The sequence below is a fragment of the Vidua macroura genome, unplaced genomic scaffold, assembly GCF_024509145.1.
Source record: "Vidua macroura isolate BioBank_ID:100142 unplaced genomic scaffold, ASM2450914v1 whyUn_scaffold_164, whole genome shotgun sequence".
Taxonomy (NCBI): domain Eukaryota; kingdom Metazoa; phylum Chordata; class Aves; order Passeriformes; family Viduidae; genus Vidua; species Vidua macroura.
This window is the reverse complement of record NW_026530560.1, coordinates 76,818-94,409: the sequence shown is the minus strand read 5'-3', so window position 1 is coordinate 94,409 and position 17,592 is coordinate 76,818. Positions and strand designations below refer to the sequence as shown.

The 17,592-nt window shown below is 57.8% G+C and overlaps 1 protein-coding gene across 2 annotated transcripts in view; it reads left to right on the top strand.

Moving 5' to 3' along the window:
• The first annotated feature begins 263 nt into the window (after positions 1 to 263).
• Positions 264 to 17,592, top strand: part of LOC128802747 (potassium channel subfamily K member 3-like) — a 29,289-nt gene continuing 11,960 nt past the window's right edge. For both annotated transcript variants that reach the window (XR_008435569.1, XM_053969304.1), the window contains exon 1: positions 264 to 612. Coding sequence is in view for 1 of the 2 variants with exons in the window: in XM_053969304.1 (XP_053825279.1) it covers positions 330 to 612 (283 nt within the window). In the remaining variant the exon portion in view is untranslated. The remainder of the gene's footprint in view (positions 613 to 17,592) is intronic.

Sequence of the window (17,592 nt, the reverse complement as noted above, 5' to 3'; positions counted from 1 at the left end):
CTTTGGGGCGCTTCGCCGCTGTCCCCAGCGCGGGGGCCACGGCCCCGTGCGACACTCGGGGGGTCCCCCGGGGGCGCTGGTGCTGAAGGACAGCTCCGCCCCCTCCCCCTCCCCCTCCCTCCTGCCCATCCCTCCCTCCTCCTCCTCCCTCCTCCTCCTCCTCCCCATCCCTCCTCCCCATCCCTCCTCCCGCTCCTCCGCCGGCCCCGCCGCCGCCGCGGCCGCCGCAGCCGCGCCTCGGCCGCCTCCCCCGGCCGCCCGCCGTGCCCGGGCGCTGCCGCCATGCCCCAGCCGGCCCCGCCGCGCCCCGCAGCCGCCGCCGGCGCACGATGAAGCGGCAGAACGTGCGGACGCTGGCGCTGATCGTCTGCACCTTCACCTACCTGCTGGTGGGCGCCGCCGTCTTCGACGCGCTCGAGTCCGAGGCGGAGACGGCGGAGAGGCGGCGGCTGGAGGCCAAGAGCGACGAGCTCAAGAGAAAGTACAACCTGAGCGCCGAGAGCTACGGCGAGCTCGAGCGGGTCGTGCTCAAGCTCAAGCCGCACAAGGCCGGCGTCCAGTGGAAATTCGCCGGCTCCTTCTACTTCGCCATCACCGTCATCACCACCATAGGTACCGGCTGCCCCCGCCCCGCCCGGCTCCCCGCGGGCAGATCCCGGCTGGGCTTTTTGCCGCTGGGATCTGGGGATCCGCGCGGGAAGCGCCGGGAAAGCCCCGCCTGTCCCCGAGGGAGCGGGGGGAAATCGGGAGCTCGGTGCTTTCGCCGCACGGAGACCCCCCCGCCGCCGCCGCCGCCGCCGCCCGTCCCGTGGGATCGGGGTGATCCCCCTGCCCGGACCCTTCTCTCTCCCATCCCGATGGGATCGGGGCGATCCCCCTGCCAGGACCCTCCTCTCTCCCATCCCGATGGGATCGGGGCGATCCCCCTGCCAGGACCCTCCTCTCTCCCATCCCAATGGGATCACGGCGATCCCCCTGCCCGGACCCTTCTCTCTCCCATCCCGGTGGGATCACGGCGATCCCCCTGCCAGGACCCTTCTCTCTCCCATCCCGTGGGATCGGGGCGATCCCCCTGCCAGGACCCTCCTGTCTCCCATCCCGGTGGGATCGGGGCGATCCCCCTGTCCAGACCCTCCTCTCTCCCGCCCCGGTGGGATCGGGGCGATCCCCCTGCCAGGACCCTTCTCTCTCCCATCCCGATGGGATCGGGGCGATCCCCCTGCCAGGACCCTCCTCTCTCCCATCCCGGTGGGATCGGGGCGATCCCCCTGCCAGGACCCTCCTTTCTCCCATCCCGGTGGGATCGGGGCGATCCCTCTGCTCAGTTCCTCCGGCACCGGGAAAAAAAAACCCCGGTGCTCTGTGTCCCGTCCCGTGGGACCGGGGCGATCCCCCTGTCCAGACCCCCCTTTCTCCCATCCCTTGGGATCGGGGCGACCCCTCCCCGGCTCCTCCGGAACCGGGAAAAACCTGCCAGGACCCTCCCTGTCTCCCATCCCGGTGTTTTGGGGGGCATCCCCCTATCTTGATTCCCCTCTCTCCCATCCCTTGGGATCCGTCTGCCAGGACACCCTCTCTCCCATCCCGGTGGGATCGGGGTGATCCCCCTGCCCGGACCCCCCTCTCTCCCATCCCGGTGGGATCGGGGTGATCCCCCTGCCCGGACCCCCCTCTCTCCCATCCCGGTGGGATCGGGGTGATCCCCCTGCCCGGACCCCCCTCTCTCCCATCCCGGTGGGATCGGGGTGATCCCCCTGCCCGGACCCCCCTCTCTCCCATCCCGGTGGGATCTCTCCGGCTGCTCCGGAACCGGGAAACACCGGCCAGGACCCCTCTGTCTCCCATCCCGGTGTTTTCGGGGTGATCCCCCTGCCCGGATTCCCGTCTCTCCCACCCCAGTGGGATCGGGGCGATCCCCCTACCCGGACCCTGCTGTCTTCCATGCCGGTGTTTTTGGGGCGATCCCTCTGCCCGGACCCCCCCCTCTCTCCCATCCCTTGGGATCCGGGCGATCCCCCCGTTTCCCATCCCGGTGTTTTTGGGGCGATCCCTCTGCCCTGATTCCCGTTTCTCCCATCCCTTGGGATCGGAGCGATCCCCCTCTCCCCCATCCCGGTGTTTTTGGGGCGATCCCCGTGCCCTGATTCCCGTTTCTCCCATCCCTTGGGATCGGAGCGACCCCCCTCTCCCCCATCCCGGTGTTTTTGGGGCGATCCCCCTGCCCAGATTCCCGTCTCCCATCCCTTGGGATGGGGGTGATTCCCCTGCCCGATCCCCCCTCTCTCCCATCCCGGTGTTTTTGGGGCGATTCCCCGGCCAAGCCCCCCCCCCCCAAATCCCTGATCCCGCAGTGCCGGGACTCCCCCCCCCCCACCCCGCTCCCACCGGGAAATCCCCGCGCGACCCCCGGGACCGGGGAATCCTCCCGACCCCGGGATGTGTCCCCAAGCCGCTGTCACCCCCCGCCAGTGGCTCTGCTGGCCCGGACCCCCCTGTGGGACCCCCAGCCCGGGGGAGGGGACAGGGACGTGTCCCTGTAGGGTCCCCAGCCCCACGGGGACAGGTGTGTGGGACCCCCAGCCCCACGGGGACAGGGACATGTCCCTGTAGGGTCCCCAGCCCCACGGGGACAGGGGTTTGGGACCCCCAGCCCGAGGAAGGGGACAGGGACATGTCCCTGTAGGGCCCCCAGCCCCATGGGGACAGGGGTTTGGGACCCCCAGCCCCATGGGGACAGAGGTTTGGGACCCCCAGCCCCACGGGGACAGGGACATGTCCCTGTAGTGTCCCCAGCCCCACGGGGACAGGGATGTGGGACCCCCAGCCCCACGGGGACAGGGACATGTCCCTGTAGGGTCCCCAGCCCCACGGGGACAGGGGTGTGGGACCCCCAGCCCCACGGGGACAGGGACATGTCCCTGTAGGGTCCCCAGCCCCACGGGGACAGGGGTTTGGGACCCCCAGCCCAGGGGAGGGGACAGGGACATGTGCCCACCCCTCCAGGCTCTCCCAGGGGGTGTCACCGCTGTCCCCCACGCTCAAGGATGTCCCCAGCCCTGACCCCACCCTGAGAAGTGTCACCCCCAGTGTTACCCCCAGTGTCACCCCCAGTGTCACCCCGCTGTCACCCCTCTGTCACCCCTAGTGTCACGCCCCTGTCACCCCCAGTGTCACCCCCCTGTCGCCCAGAGTGTCACCCCCCTGTCACCCCCCTGTCACCCCCACTGTCACCCCCTGTCACCCTTCTGTCACTCTCACTGTCACCGCTCTGTCACCCCCCTGTCACCCACACTGTCACCCGCCTGTCACCCACACTGTCACCCCTCTGGCCTCTGGGTCCCCTCCAGGGGTGGCCGGTGTCACCCAGTGTCCCCTGGTCCCCGACTGCCCCCCAAACTCAGCCTCAGGGAGGGCCTGAGGGGTGGGGACAGCGAGGGGACAGCGAGGGGACAGCAGGTGACACCGGGCCCTGGCCACCATTCCCTGGGTCCCACCGAGAGAGGGGAGGGATGGGGTGGGATAACGGGATAACGGGATGGGGGAGACCAGGTTTGGGACAGATTTTGGGGTGTCCCTGGGTGCCCAGGGCTGTCACACGGATTTTGGGGTGTCCCTGGGTCCCCGGGGCTGTCACACGGATTTCGGTGTGTCCCTGGGTGCCCGGGACTGTCACACGGATTTTGGGGTGTCCCTGGGTGCCCGGGGCTGTCACACAGATTTCGGAGTGTCCCTGGGTCCCCGAGGCTGTCACACAGATTTCGGGGTGTCCCTCGTTCCCCAAGGCTGTCAAACGGATTTTGGGGTGTCCCTGGGTGCCCAGGGCTGTCACACGGATTTCGGGGTGTCCCTCGTTCCCCAAGGCTGTCACACGGATTTCGGGGTGTCCCAGGGTCCCCGGGGCTGTCACACAGATTTCGGGGTGTCCCTGGGTGCCCGAGGTTGTCACACGGATTTCGGGGTGTCCCTGGGTGCCCAGGGCTGTCACACGGATTTTGGGATGTCCCTGGGTGCCCAGGGCTGTCACACAGATTTCGGGGTGTCCCTGGGTGCCCAGAGCTGTCACACAGATTTCGGGGTGTCCCTGTGTGCCCAGGGCTGTCACACAGATTTCGGGGTGTCCCTGGGTGCCCAGAGCTGTCACACAGATTTCGGGGTGTCCCTGTGTGCCCAGGGCTGTCACACAGATTTCGGGGTGTCCCTGGGTGCCCAGAGCTGTCACACAGATTTCGGGGTGTCCCTGTGTGCCCAGGGCTGTCACACAGATTTCGGGGTGTCCCTGGGTGCCCAGAGCTGTCACACAGATTTCGGGGTGTCCCTGTGTGCCCAGGGCTGTCACACAGATTTCGGGGTGTCCCTGGGTGCCCAGAGCTGTCACACAGATTTCGGGGTGTCCCTGTGTGCCCAGGGCTGTCACACAGATTTCGGGGTGTCCCTGGGTGCCCAGAGCTGTCACACAGATTTCGGGGTGTCCCAGGGTCCCCGGGGCTGTCACACGGATTTCGGGGTGTCGCTGGGTCCCCGGGGCTGTCACACGGATTTCGGGGTGTCCCTGGGTGCCCAGGGCTGTCACACGGATTTCGGGGTGTCGCTGGGTCCCCGGGGCTGTCACACGGATTTCGGGTTTCCTGTGGATTCCCGGGATTTGGACAGGGATATTGGGGCGCCTGTTTGTTCCCAGGGCTCGGATCCGGGTGTTGGGGTGCTCGTGGGTTCCCAGATTCGGGATGTGGATATTGGGATGGTTCCCAGACCCTAAATCCCGGTGCGGGGATGCAAAAGAGTTCCCGGACAGGAAACACCCGGCTCGGGGTGTTCGTTATTCCCAGGGCTTTTATCCCGGTGTTCGTCATTCCCAGGGCTTTTATCCCGGTGTTTGTCATTCCTGGAACTTTTATCCCGGTGTTTGTCATTCCCAGAGCTTTTATGCAGTGTTCGTTATTCCCGGAGCTTTTATCCTGGTGTTTGTCATTCCCGGGGTTTTCATCCCAGTGTCTGTTATTCCCGGACTTGTTATCCCGGTGTTTGTCATTCCCGGGGCTTTCATCCCGGTGTCTGTTATTCCTGGAGCTGTTATCCCGGTGTTCGTTATTCCCGGACTTGTTATCCCGGTGTTCGTTATTCCCGGAGCTGTTATCCCGGGTGTTCATTATTCCAGAGCTTTTATCCAGTGTTTGTCATTCCCACCCTCAGGGTGTTCTTTATTCCTGGGGCTGTTTTCCCAATGTTCATTATTCCCGTTATCCCGGTCTCGGGGATATTCCCGGGGCTTTTATCCCGGGTGTTTGTTATTCCCGGGGCTGTTATCCCGGTGTTCATTATTCCCGCAGCTGTTATCCCGGCGTTTGTCATTCTCAGGGCTTTTATCCTGGCGTTTGTTATTCCCGGGGCTGTTATCCCGGTGTTTGTCATTCCCAGAGTTGTTATTCCCACTCTCAGGGTGTTCATTATTCCAGGGCTTTTATCCCGGTGTTTGTTGTTCCCACCCTCAGGGCGTTCATTATTCCCGGGAATGTTTTCCCAGACTTTGTCATTCCTGTTATCCCGGTGTCAGGGTGTTTGTCATTCCCAGGGCTGTTATCCCGGTGTTTGTTATTCCCATTATCCCGGGGCTGTTTTCCCAGTGTTCATTATTCCCGTTATCCCGGTCTCAGGGTGTTCATTATTCCCGGGGCTGTTATCCCAGTGTCAGGCTGTTATTCCTGGGTTTTTATCCCAGTGTTTGTCATTCCCAGGGCTTTTATCCCGGTGTTTGTTATTCCCACTCTCAGGGTGTTCATTATTCCAGGGCTTTTATCCCAGTGTTCGTTATTCCCAGAGCTGTTATCCCGGTGTTTGTCATTCCCATTATCCCGGTGTCCTGTCAGGGTGTTCATTATTCCCGGGCTTTTATCCCGGTGTTTATCATTCCCACCTTCAGGGCATTCATTATTCCCAGGGCTGTTTTCCCAACACTCATTATTCCCATTATCCCAGTGTTGGGCTGTTATTCCCGGGCTTTTATCCCAGTGTTTGTCATTCCCAGAGTTGTTATCCCAGAGTTTGTCATTCCCAGAGCTGTTATTCCCACTCTCAGGGTGTTCATTATTCCCGGAGCTGTTATCCCAGTGTCAGGCTGCTATTCCCAGGTTTTTATCCCAGTGCTTGTCATTCCCATTATCCCGGTGTCAGGGTGTTTGTTACTCCTGGAGCTGTTATCCCAGAGTTTGTTATTCCCGGGTTTTTTTTTTTCCCAATGTTTATTATTCCCATTATCCCGGTGTTTGCCATTCCCACCCTCAGGGTGTTCATCATTCCCGGGGCTGTTTTCCCAGTGTTCATTATTCCCGTTATCCCGGTGTCAGGGTGTTTGTTATTCCTGGGGTTGTTATCCTGGTGTTCATTATTCCAGGGCTTTTATCCCGGTGTTCGTTATTCCCAGAGCTGTTATCCCGGTGTTTGTCATTCCCATTATCCCGGTGTCGTGTCAGGGTGTTCATTATTCCCAGGGCTGTTATCCCAGTGTCAGGCTGTTATTCCCGGGCTTTTATCCCGGTGTTTGTCATTCCCAGAGCTGTTATCCCAGTGTCAGGCTGCTATTCCCGGGTTTTTATCCCAGTGCTTGTCATTCCCATTATCCCGGTGTCAGGGTGTTTGTTACTCCTGGAGCTGTTATCCCAGAGGTTGTTATTCCCAGAGTTGTTATTCCCACTCTCAGGGTGTTCATTATTCCCGGGGCTGTTATCCCAGTGTTTGTTATTCCCAGGGCTGTTTTCCCAGTGTCAGGCTGTTATTCCCAGGGTTGTTATCCAGCTGTTTGTTATTCCCATTATCCCGGGGCTGTTTTCCCAATGTCCATTATTCCCGTTATCCTGCTGTCAGGGAGTTTGTTATTCCCAGTACTGGTATCCCGGTGTTTGTTTTTCCCCGGGCTGTTATCCCGTTATCCCAGTGCTTGTCATTCCCATTATTCACATTTTCCTGGTGTTTGCCATTCCCGTTATTCCGGTGTCAGGGTCCTTATTGTTCCCATTATCCCAGTGTTTGCCATTCCCGTTATCCCAATGTTTGTCCTTCTCGTTATCCCATTATCCCTGTGCTTACCATTCCCACTATTCCATTTTCCCAGTGTTTGACGTTCCTGTTATTCCCGTTCTCATGGTGTTTGCCATTCCCGTTATCCCGGTATTTGCCACTCCCATTATCCCATCATCCTGCTGTTTTTCATTCCCATTATTTCTATTGTTCTAGTGTTTACCATTCCTGTTATCCCAGTGTTTGTCATTCCTATTATTCCCATTATCCCAGTGTTTGCCATTCCCATTATTCCTGTTATCCTGCTGTTTGCCATTCCCATTTTCCTGGTGTTTGCCATTCCCATTATTCCCATTATCCTGGTGTTTGCCATTCCCGTTATCCTGGTATTTGCCATTCCCATTATCCCATTTTCCTGGTGTTTACCATTCCCATTATTCCCATTTTCCCGGTGTTTACCATTCCCATTATCCCATTTTCCTGGTGTTTGCCATTCCCATTTTCCTGGTGTTTACCATTCCCATTATCCCATTTTCCCGGTGTTTGCCATTCCCGTTATCCCATTTTCCCGGTGTTTGCCATTCCCATTATTCCCATTATCCTGGTGTTTGCCATTCCCATTATCCCATTTTCCCGGTGTTTGCCATTCCCATTATTCCAATTTTCCCGGTGTTTACCATTCCCATTATCCCATTTTCCTGGTGTTTGCCATTCCCATTTTCCTGGTGTTCACCTTTCCCGTTATCCCAGCTCCAGCCTCTCCCGGCTGCTGGGAGCAGCTGGAAAAGCTCTGGAATTGCTGCCGACCCTCCGGTGTTGGATGGGAGGGGGAATCTGGGAATCTCCAGTGGGATCCAGCGGGATCCAGCCCATCCCAAGGATCCTGGAATGCCAGAGAGGGACACGGATCCGCTGGGATCCCTCCCAAGGAACCGTGGCCTCGGGCAGGGATCGGGATCCCGCTCTGCCTCTCCCGGGATTCCCGATCCCAGAATTCCCGATCCTGCTGCTGGGAGCTGGGAATGCTGGAGCGGGACTGATCCCAACCCAAACATCGCATCCCAAAAATTCCAGCTGCTCCCAGCCTTAAATCCTGGAGCTGCGCTCCACGTGGGAGACGCTTTGGGATCGGGACGAGGATTCCCAATATCCCAAATGTGGGAATTGCGTAGGGAATGGCCTCAAATGGCTTTCCCTGTATCCAGCCCGGTTTTCCTGGAATTTCCAGGGATGCGGGGAAGGGGCTGGGACATCCGGATGCGCAGGAAGATCCCAAAATCCCATGATTTGGGTGGCTGGATATGGCAGCAATGCTGGGATGAGGCTGGAACGAGAGGAGACCCCCCCAAATCCAGGGAAAAGAGGGAGAAAATCCCATTATTCCCATGGAACTGGATTTTCCAGGGCAGGAAAAAAGGGGATTTTCCCAGGAATTCACCACCCAGCTCTCGGTGGGGCCAGGAAAAGCCGGACTGGGATCGGGAAGCGTCTCCTGAGATCCTGGTGGGGGGAAATCCGGGATTACAGATCCCGCTGGGATGGGGGGAGGAAAATCCGGGATTACAGATCCCGCTGGGAAAAATTTGAATCCATTTCGGTTTGTTTTGGTTTTTTTTTTTTTACCCTTTATCCATGAAAAAAAAACGGGAGAGGAGCAGCTCCCGGCGCCGCTCCAAAGCTTTCCCGCGGCTCCCGAGAAATTCCAGGAGCTGGGATGTCCCCTCTGTGCCCATCCCGCAATTCCCAGGGGTGGGAATGTCCCCTCTGTCCCCATCCCGAAATTCCCGCAGCTGGAATGTCCCCGGGGAGCGGGGGGGTGACAATGTCCCTTGTCACCTCTGCCGCTGTCCCGAGCCGGGGCGGGCTGCGCTGGCTCTGGATGGCTCCCAAAAATCCCAATCCCAAAAATCACCAGCTCAAAAATCCCGACCCCAAAAATCACAATCTCAAAAATCCCGATCCCAAAAAAAGTCCCGATCCCAAAAATCACAATCTCAAAAATCCCGATTCCAAAAGTGCCGATCCCAAAAAAGTCCCGATCCCAAAAATCCCGATCCCGAAAAAGTCCCGAACCCAAAAATCACAATCTCAAAAATCCCGATTCCAAAAGTCCCGATCCCAAAAAAGTCCCGATCCCAAAAATTCCGGTCCCAAAAAAGTCCCGATCCCAAAATCCCGATGCCAAAAGTCCCGATCCCCGCCCCCCCCCTCCCCCGCGGCCGTGAGCGGAGAGGGAGCAGGTGGCAAATGCCACCGCGGTGTCACCATCTGTCACCGCCCGAGCCTTTGTCACGGGAGCAGCGCCCGGAACGGGGCCGGGCCCTTTTGTCCCCATTTGTCACCTGCTGTCCCCCCATGGCACCTCCTGTCCCCTTTGGTTCCCCCCCCCCCGTCCCTTTCCGTCCCCGTTTGTCACCCCTCTGTCCTCCTTCTGTCCCCTCTGTCCCCTCTGTCCCCTCTGTCCTCCTTCTGTCCCCTCTGTCCTCCTTCTGTCCCCTCTGTCCTTTTGTCCCCTCTGTCCCCTCTGTCCTCCTTCTGTCCCCTCTGTCCCCCCGGTCCCCCCTGTCCCCTCTCTGTCCCTCTGTCCCCTGTCCCCTCTCTGTCCCCTCTGTCCCCTCTCTGTCCCCTCTCTGTCCCTTTGTCCCTCTGTCCCTCTGTCCCCTCTGTCCTCTCTGTCCCTCTGTCCCCTCTGTCCTCTCTGTCCCCCCTGTCCCCCCTGTCCCCTCTCTGTCCCCTCAGTCCTCTCTGTCCCCTCTCTCTCCTTTGTCCCTCTGTCCCCTCTCTGTCCCTTTGTCCCTCTGTCCCTCTGTCCCCTCTGTCCCCCCGTCCCCTCTCTGTCCCTCTGTCCCCTGTCCCCTCTGTCCCTCTGTCCCCTCTTTGTCCCCTCTCTGTCCCTCTGTCCCCTCTTTGTCCCCTCTCTGTCCTTCTGTCCCCTCTGTCCCTCTGTCCCTCTGTCCCCTCTCTGTCCCTGTGTCCTTCTCTCCCCTCTCTGTACCCTTTGTCCCTCTGTCCCCTCTCTGTCCCCTCAGTCCCCTCTTTGTCCCCTCTCTGTCCCTTTGTCTTTCTGTCCCCTCTCTGTCCCCTTTGTCCCTCTGTCCCTCTGTCCCCTTTGTCCCTTCTCTGTCCCCTGTCCCCTCTGTCCCCTCTTTGTCCCCTCTTTGTCCCCTCTGTCTCCTTTGTCCTTCTGTCCCCTCTCTGTCCCCTCAGTCCTCTCTGTCCCCTCTCTGTCCCTCTGTCCCTCTGTCCCTCTGTCCCTCTGTCCCCTCTCTCCCCTCTCTGTCCCCTCTGTCCCTCTGTCCCTCTGTCCCTCTGTCCCCTCTCTGTCCCTCTGTCCCTCTGTCCCCTCTCTGTCCCCTCTGTCCCCTCTCTGTCCCCCCTCTGTCCCCTCTGTCCCCTCTGTCCCTCTGTCCCCTCTCTCCCCTCTCTGTCCCCTCTGTCCCTCTGTCCCTCTGTCCCCTCTCTGTCCCCTCTGTCCCCTCTCTGTCCCCCCTCTGTCCCTCTGTCCCTCTGTCCCCTCTCTGTCCCCTCTGTCCCCTCTCTGTCCCCCCTCTGTCCCCTCTGTCCCCTCTGTCCCTCTGTCCCCCTCTCTCCCCTCTCTGTCCCCTCTGTCCCTCTGTCCCTCTGTCCCCTCTCTGTCCCCCCTCTGTCCCCTCTGTCCCCTCTGTCCCTCTGTCCCCTCTCTCCCCTCTCTGTCCCCTCTGTCCCTCTGTCCCTCTGTCCCCTCTCTGTCCCCTTTCTGTCCCCTCTGTCCCTCTGTCCCTCTGTCCCTCTCTCCCCTTTCTGTCCCCTCTGTCCCTCTGTCCCCTCTGTCCCCCCGGGCCGGTGACACCGCCCCTGTCCCCAGTCCGTGTCACCCGCGGCCCTTCCCCTGGGGTCGGGCAGGCTTTGGGGACAGCGCTGTCACCTCCGGCGGCGGTGCCACCCCCGGGCGGCGGGAAAGGCACCGAATTCCCGGGATCTGGGGGGAAAAACTCCGGGAATTGTTGGGAGCTGCTGGGATGAGGAGCTCCCTCCAAACCCTCGGGACATTCCTGCTCCCATTCCACAAAAATAAAAAAAAAAAAAAACATTTCCATGGAAATCCGTGGCCAAAATTCCAGGGCTGGAATTCCTCCCAACCCCTCCGCCCATTCCTGCTCCCATTCCACAAAAAAAAAACATTTCCATGGAACTGGAATTCCTCCCACACCTCCAGCCATTCCTGCTCCCATTCCACAAAAAAACCATTTCCATGGAAATCCATGCTGGCACTTCCCAAACCATCCACAGGCTTTGGAATTAACGGGGAAGAAGGGGGAATATTCCTGGAATTCCTGGAATTCCCCCCTGGGTTTTCCTGGGAAAGCGATCCCGCCCATCCCGGGGGTTGTTGGAGCATCCCATCCCCAGGAATTGCTGGAAAATCGGGATCGCTTCCCTCCCTTCCCCAGCTGCCTTTTCTTTTTCCACGGTGGAATTCCTGGATGTTCCTCCTGGATCCTCGGGATCCAGGGCTTTTCCTGCCGGGAATGAGTGGGAAGGGGCTGGATGAGGACGTGGAGAATTCCCATCGGGATCGGAGCCGCTTCCCGCTGGGATGGGGATTTGGGGTGACAATCCCAGCCCGGGTTGGATCCGGCGCCTTTTCCAGGGAATGTCTTCCCAAGGAGGCTCCGGCAAAACCGAGGTGGAGAGGCCTCGTGGTTGTTCCCATGGGATTCAGCACAGGGATCGGGATCGGGATCAGGATCGGGATTGGGATCAGAATTGGGATTGGGATCAGGATTGGGATCAGAATTGGGATCAGGATTGGGATCACAATTAGGATCGAGATTGGGATTGAGATCGGGATTGGGATCATGGTCAGGATCGGGAATGGGATCAGGGGCAGGATCAGATCAGGATAAGGATCAAGACTGGGATTGAGATCCAGATCAGGATCATGGTCGGGGTCAGGATTGGGATCGAGATCAGAGTTGGGGTTGGGGTCAGGATTGGGATCAGGATCAGGACTGGGATCAGTATTGGGATCAGGATTGGGATCAGGATCAGGACTGGGATCAGTATTGGGATCAGGATTGGGATCAGGATTGGGATCAGGATCAGGGCCCCTCTGGATCCTCCCTCTCCCATCCCCCTCTCATGCCCAGGCCATAAATTCCCAGCTTTTTTCCACCTAGGAGCGACACCATTAATTAATTCCCGCTAATTCCCGCTCCTGGCCTTTCCCAGCTGATTCCTCCCGAAATCCCGGCAAATCCCGACCGGGAGTGAAGAATGAGAACCATGGTCCAGGGGATCAGGGCCAGGGAAAGCCATCCCAGATTTCTGGAGGTTTGGGAGTTTTTCCCGGTTTTTCCCAAGCATTAGGGCTGGGGGCTTGGGCTCGGGGTGGATCCAAGAGCCTGGAATGGGATTTCTGGGATGGAGAGATGGAATCAGCAGATCCCAGGGGAAAGGGACTGGATCCATTCCTCGTTCCTGTCCTGCATCCCCATTCCCATCCTGCATTCCCATCCCATACCCCCATCCCCACCCCTCATCCCATAATCTTCATCCCATATCCCCACCCCAAATCCCCACCCCAAATCCCCATCCCAAATCCCCACCCCAAATCCCCATCCCAGATCCCCACCCCAAATCCCCACCCCAAATCCCCATCCTAGATCCCCACTCCAAATCCCCACTCCAAATCCCCACCTCAAATCCCCATCCCAAATCCCCATCCCAAATCCCCATCCCAAATCCCCATCCCAGATCCCCACCCCCAAATCCCCACCCCAAATCCCCATCCTAGATCCCCACTCCAAATCCCCACCCCAAATCCCCATCCCAAATCCCCACCCCAGATCCCCACCCCAAATCCCCATCCCATAATCCCTACCCCAAGTCCCCACCCAAATCCCTGTCCCAGTTCCCCATCCCCAGATCCCCACTCCAAATCCCCGCCCCAAATCCCCACCCCAAATCCCCATCCCATAATCCCCATCCCATATCCCCACCCCAGATCCCCATCCCAAATCCCCACCCCAAATCCCCATCCCAAATCCCCATCCCAAATCCCCATCCCAAATCCCCACCCCAAATCCCCATCCCAAATTCCCACCCCAGATCCCCATTCCTGGGACCCTTTGGAATCCTGCCCGGGCCCGGGGGCTCCGTTTCCCTTCAGAGGGTCTCGGGACCCCCTGGCCGCTCCGGGCGGGAATTCCCTGCCCGGACCAGGATCCCTTGTCCCGGGAAGGACCTGGACTCCCATCCCTGCCCATTTTGGGACACAAATCCATCCCAAAATCCATCCCGAAACTCCTAAGGGATTTTTATTCCCGCTGGAGCCGGTGCACCCCCCCACAGAAGAGCGGGGAGCCCCCAGGCCATTCCCGGGGTATCCCACCTTATCCCGGAGCTCCGCACCCCCCTTCCCGCTGCGGGCCCCCCCTTTTCCAGGGAGAGGCCAGGGCCGGCACGGGGTGGGGGGGGCGGGAAGGGGCCTGGCGGGGCCCCAGAATCCAAGGAAAACTTGCCAGTTTTGGCACAAACAGGGAGCTTGGCCGGCGCCGGGATTTTCCATGACTCCATCCCGACCCCCCCCGGCTGCGGGAGGCGCTGGGGGAGGGGGAATCAGGCACCCCCCCACACCCCAAAAAATCCGGGGGGGTGATCCCGCCGCGGATCCGAGTCCCTTTGGGAATGACGCAGGAGTCTGGGGGAATGTGGGAATAAAGGGGGGAGATCAGGGTCCGGCCCCACATCCAAATCCCCCGCCCCAAATCCCACTGGGAATGGGGAGTCCTGGGGGTCCTGATCCTGGGGATCTCAGGGGGGGCTCCCGGATTGTTCCAGCAGCCCCTCCATGGAATGGCACCGCGCTTTTCCGGGGGGGAATGTGGGAGGAGAGGGGAGACGGAGCAGAGGGGATTTGGGGGTGGGGATGGACAGATGGATGATGGATGATGGATGGATGATGGATGGATGGATGGATGGATGATGGATGGATGGATGGATGGATGATGGATGGATGGATGATGGATGGATGATGGATGATGGATGGATGATGGATGGATGATGGATGGATGGATGGATGATGGATGGATGGATGATGGATGGATGGATGGATGGATGATGGATGGATGGATGGATGGATGGATGGATGATGGATGGATGATGGATGATGGATGGATGATGGATGGATGGATGATGGATGGATGGATGGATGATGGATGGATGATGGATGATGGATGATGGATGGATGGATGATGGATGGATGGATGGATGGATGGATGATGGATGGATGGATGGATGATGGATGATGGATGATGGATGATGGATGATGGATGGATGGATGGATGGATGATGGATGGTTGGATGGATGATGGATGGATGGATGGATGGATGATGGATGGATGATGGATGGATGATGGATGATGGATGATGGATGGATGGATGATGGATGATGGATGGATGGATGGATGGATGGATGGATGATGGATGGATGATGGATGGATGGATGATGGATGGATGGATGATGGATGGATGGATGATGGATGGATGGATGGATGATGGATGGATGGATGGATGATGGATGGATGGATGGATGGATGATGGATGGATGGATGGATGATGGATGGATGGATGGATGGATGATGGATGGATGGATGATGGATGGATGATGGATGATGGATGGATGATGGATGGATGGATGGATGGATGCATGATGGATGGATGGCATGATGGATGGATGGACGATGGATGGATGGATGGATGGATGGATGGATGGATGGATGGATGGATGATGGATGGATGATGGATGATGGATGATGGATGATGGATGATGGATGATTGATGGATGGATGGATGGATGGATGATGGATGGATGGATGATGGATGGATGGATGGATGATGGATGATGGATGGATGGATGGATGGATGATGGATGATGGATGGATGGATGGATGGATGGATGGATGGATGGATGATGGATGTATGATGGATGGATGGATGATGGATGGATGGATGGATGGATGGATGGATGGATGGATGATGGATGATGGATGATGGATGGATGATGGATGGATGGATGGATGGATGGATGATGGATGATGGATGGATGATGGATGGATGGATGATGGATGGACGATGGATGGATGGATGGATGGATGGATGGATGATGGATGGATGGATGATGGATGGATGATGGATGGATGGATGGTTGGATGATGGATGGATGGATGATGGATGGATGGATGATGGATGGATGATGGATGGACGATGGATGGATGGATGGATGGATGGATGGATGGATGGATGGATGATGGATGATGGATGATGGATGGATGGATGGATGATGGATGGATTGGATGGTTTGGATGGATGGATGATGGATGATGGATGGATGGATGGATGGATGGATGGATGGATGGATGATGGATGATGGATGATGGATGGATGGATGGATGATGGATGGATGGATGGTTGGATGATGGATGGGATGGATGATGGATGGATGATGGATGGATGGATGATGGATGGATGATGGATGGATGGATGGATGATGGATGGATGGATGGATGGATGGATGATGGGTGGATGATGGATGGATAGATGATGGATGGATGATGGATGGATGGATGGATGATGAATGGATGGATGGATGGATGGATGGATGGATGGATGGTGATGGATTGGATGGATGATGGATGGATGGATGATGGATGGATGATGGATGGATGGATGATGGATGGATGATGGATGATGGATGGAAGGATGCATGGATGGATGAGGATGGATGGATGATGGATGGATGGATGATGGATGGATGATGGATGGATGGATGATGGATGATGGATGATGGATGGATGGATGGATGATGGATGGATGGATGGATGGATGGATGGATGGATGGATGGATGGATGATGGATGGATGATGGATGGACGATGGATGGATGGATGGATGATGGATGGATGGATGGATGGATGGATGGATGGATGGATGGATGATGGATGATGGATGATGGATGGATGGATGGATGATGGATGGATGGATGGTTGGATGATGGATGGATGGATGATGGATGGATGGATGGATGGATGGATGGATGGATGATGGATGGATGGATGATGGATGGATGATGGATGGATGGATGGATGATGGATGGATGGATGGATGGATGGATGGATGATGGGTGGATGATGGATGGATAGATGATGGATGGATGATGGATGGATGGATGGATGATGGATGGATGGATGGATGGATGATGGGATGGGATGGATGATGGATGATGGATGATGGATGGATGATGGATGGATGGATGGATGGATGGGATGATGATGATGGATGATGGATGATGGATGGATGGATGCATGGATGGATGATGGATGGATGGATGATGGATGGATGGATGATGGATGGAAGATGGATGGATGGATGGATGGATGGATGGATGGATGATGGATGGATGGATGGATGAATGGATGGATGGATGATGATGGATGATGGATGATGGATGGATGGATGGATGGATGGATGATGGATGGATGATGGATGGATGATGGATGGATGGATGGATGGATGGATGATGGATGGATGATGGATGGATGGATGGATGGATGGATGGATGGATGGATGATGGATGGATGAATGGATGGATGATGGATGGATGGATGGATGGATGGATGGATGGATGGATGGATGGATGAAGGATGGATGGATGGATGATGGATGGATGATGGATGGATGATGGATGATGGATGATCGATGATGGATGGATGGTGGATGATGGATGGATGGAGGGATGGGTGATGGATGGATGGATGGATGGATGATGGATGATGGATGATGGATGGATGATGGATGATGGATGGATGGTGGACAGGTGATGGATGATGGATGGATGATGGATGGATGGATGATGGATGGATGGATGGATGATGGATGATGGATGGATGGATGATGGACGGGTGATGGATGATGGACGGGTGATGGATGATGGATGGATGGATGATGGATGGAACCATGGCTCCATGGATGGATGGATGGATACAAGGAACAGCTGGAACAGGGGCAGTCAGGATTTTGGGTGTCCCAGGGGTCCCTCCAGCTCTTCATTCCCAGTTTAGCCCATCCCATATCCCATCCCACTGCTCCAGCTGCAGGAAGTGTCCCCATGTCCCCTCCCGCTGCCCCCAGCCTCATCCAGGGATATTGGTGTCCCCAAGTCCCCTCCTGTGTCCCTCAGCGCTATCCAGGGATTTTGATGTCCCCGTGTCCCCTCTTGCATCCCCCAGCCCCATGCAGGGATTTTGGTGGCCCTGCAGGACCTGGCCATGTCCCCTGGCCATATCCTCCTGGCCCTGTCGCCAGCCCTGTCCCCTGGACGTGTCCCCTGGGCATGTCCTTCTGGCCCTGTCCCCTGGCCGTGTCCCCCTGTCCCTGTCCCCTGTCCCTGTCCCCTGTCCCTGTCCCCTGTCCCTGTCCCTGTCCCTGTCCCCTGTCCCTTTCCCCTGGCCGTGCCCCCTGGCTGTGTCCCCTGTCCCTTTCCCCTGGCCCTGTCCCCTGTCCCTGTCCCCTGGCCCTGTCCCCTGTCCCTGTCCCCTGTCCC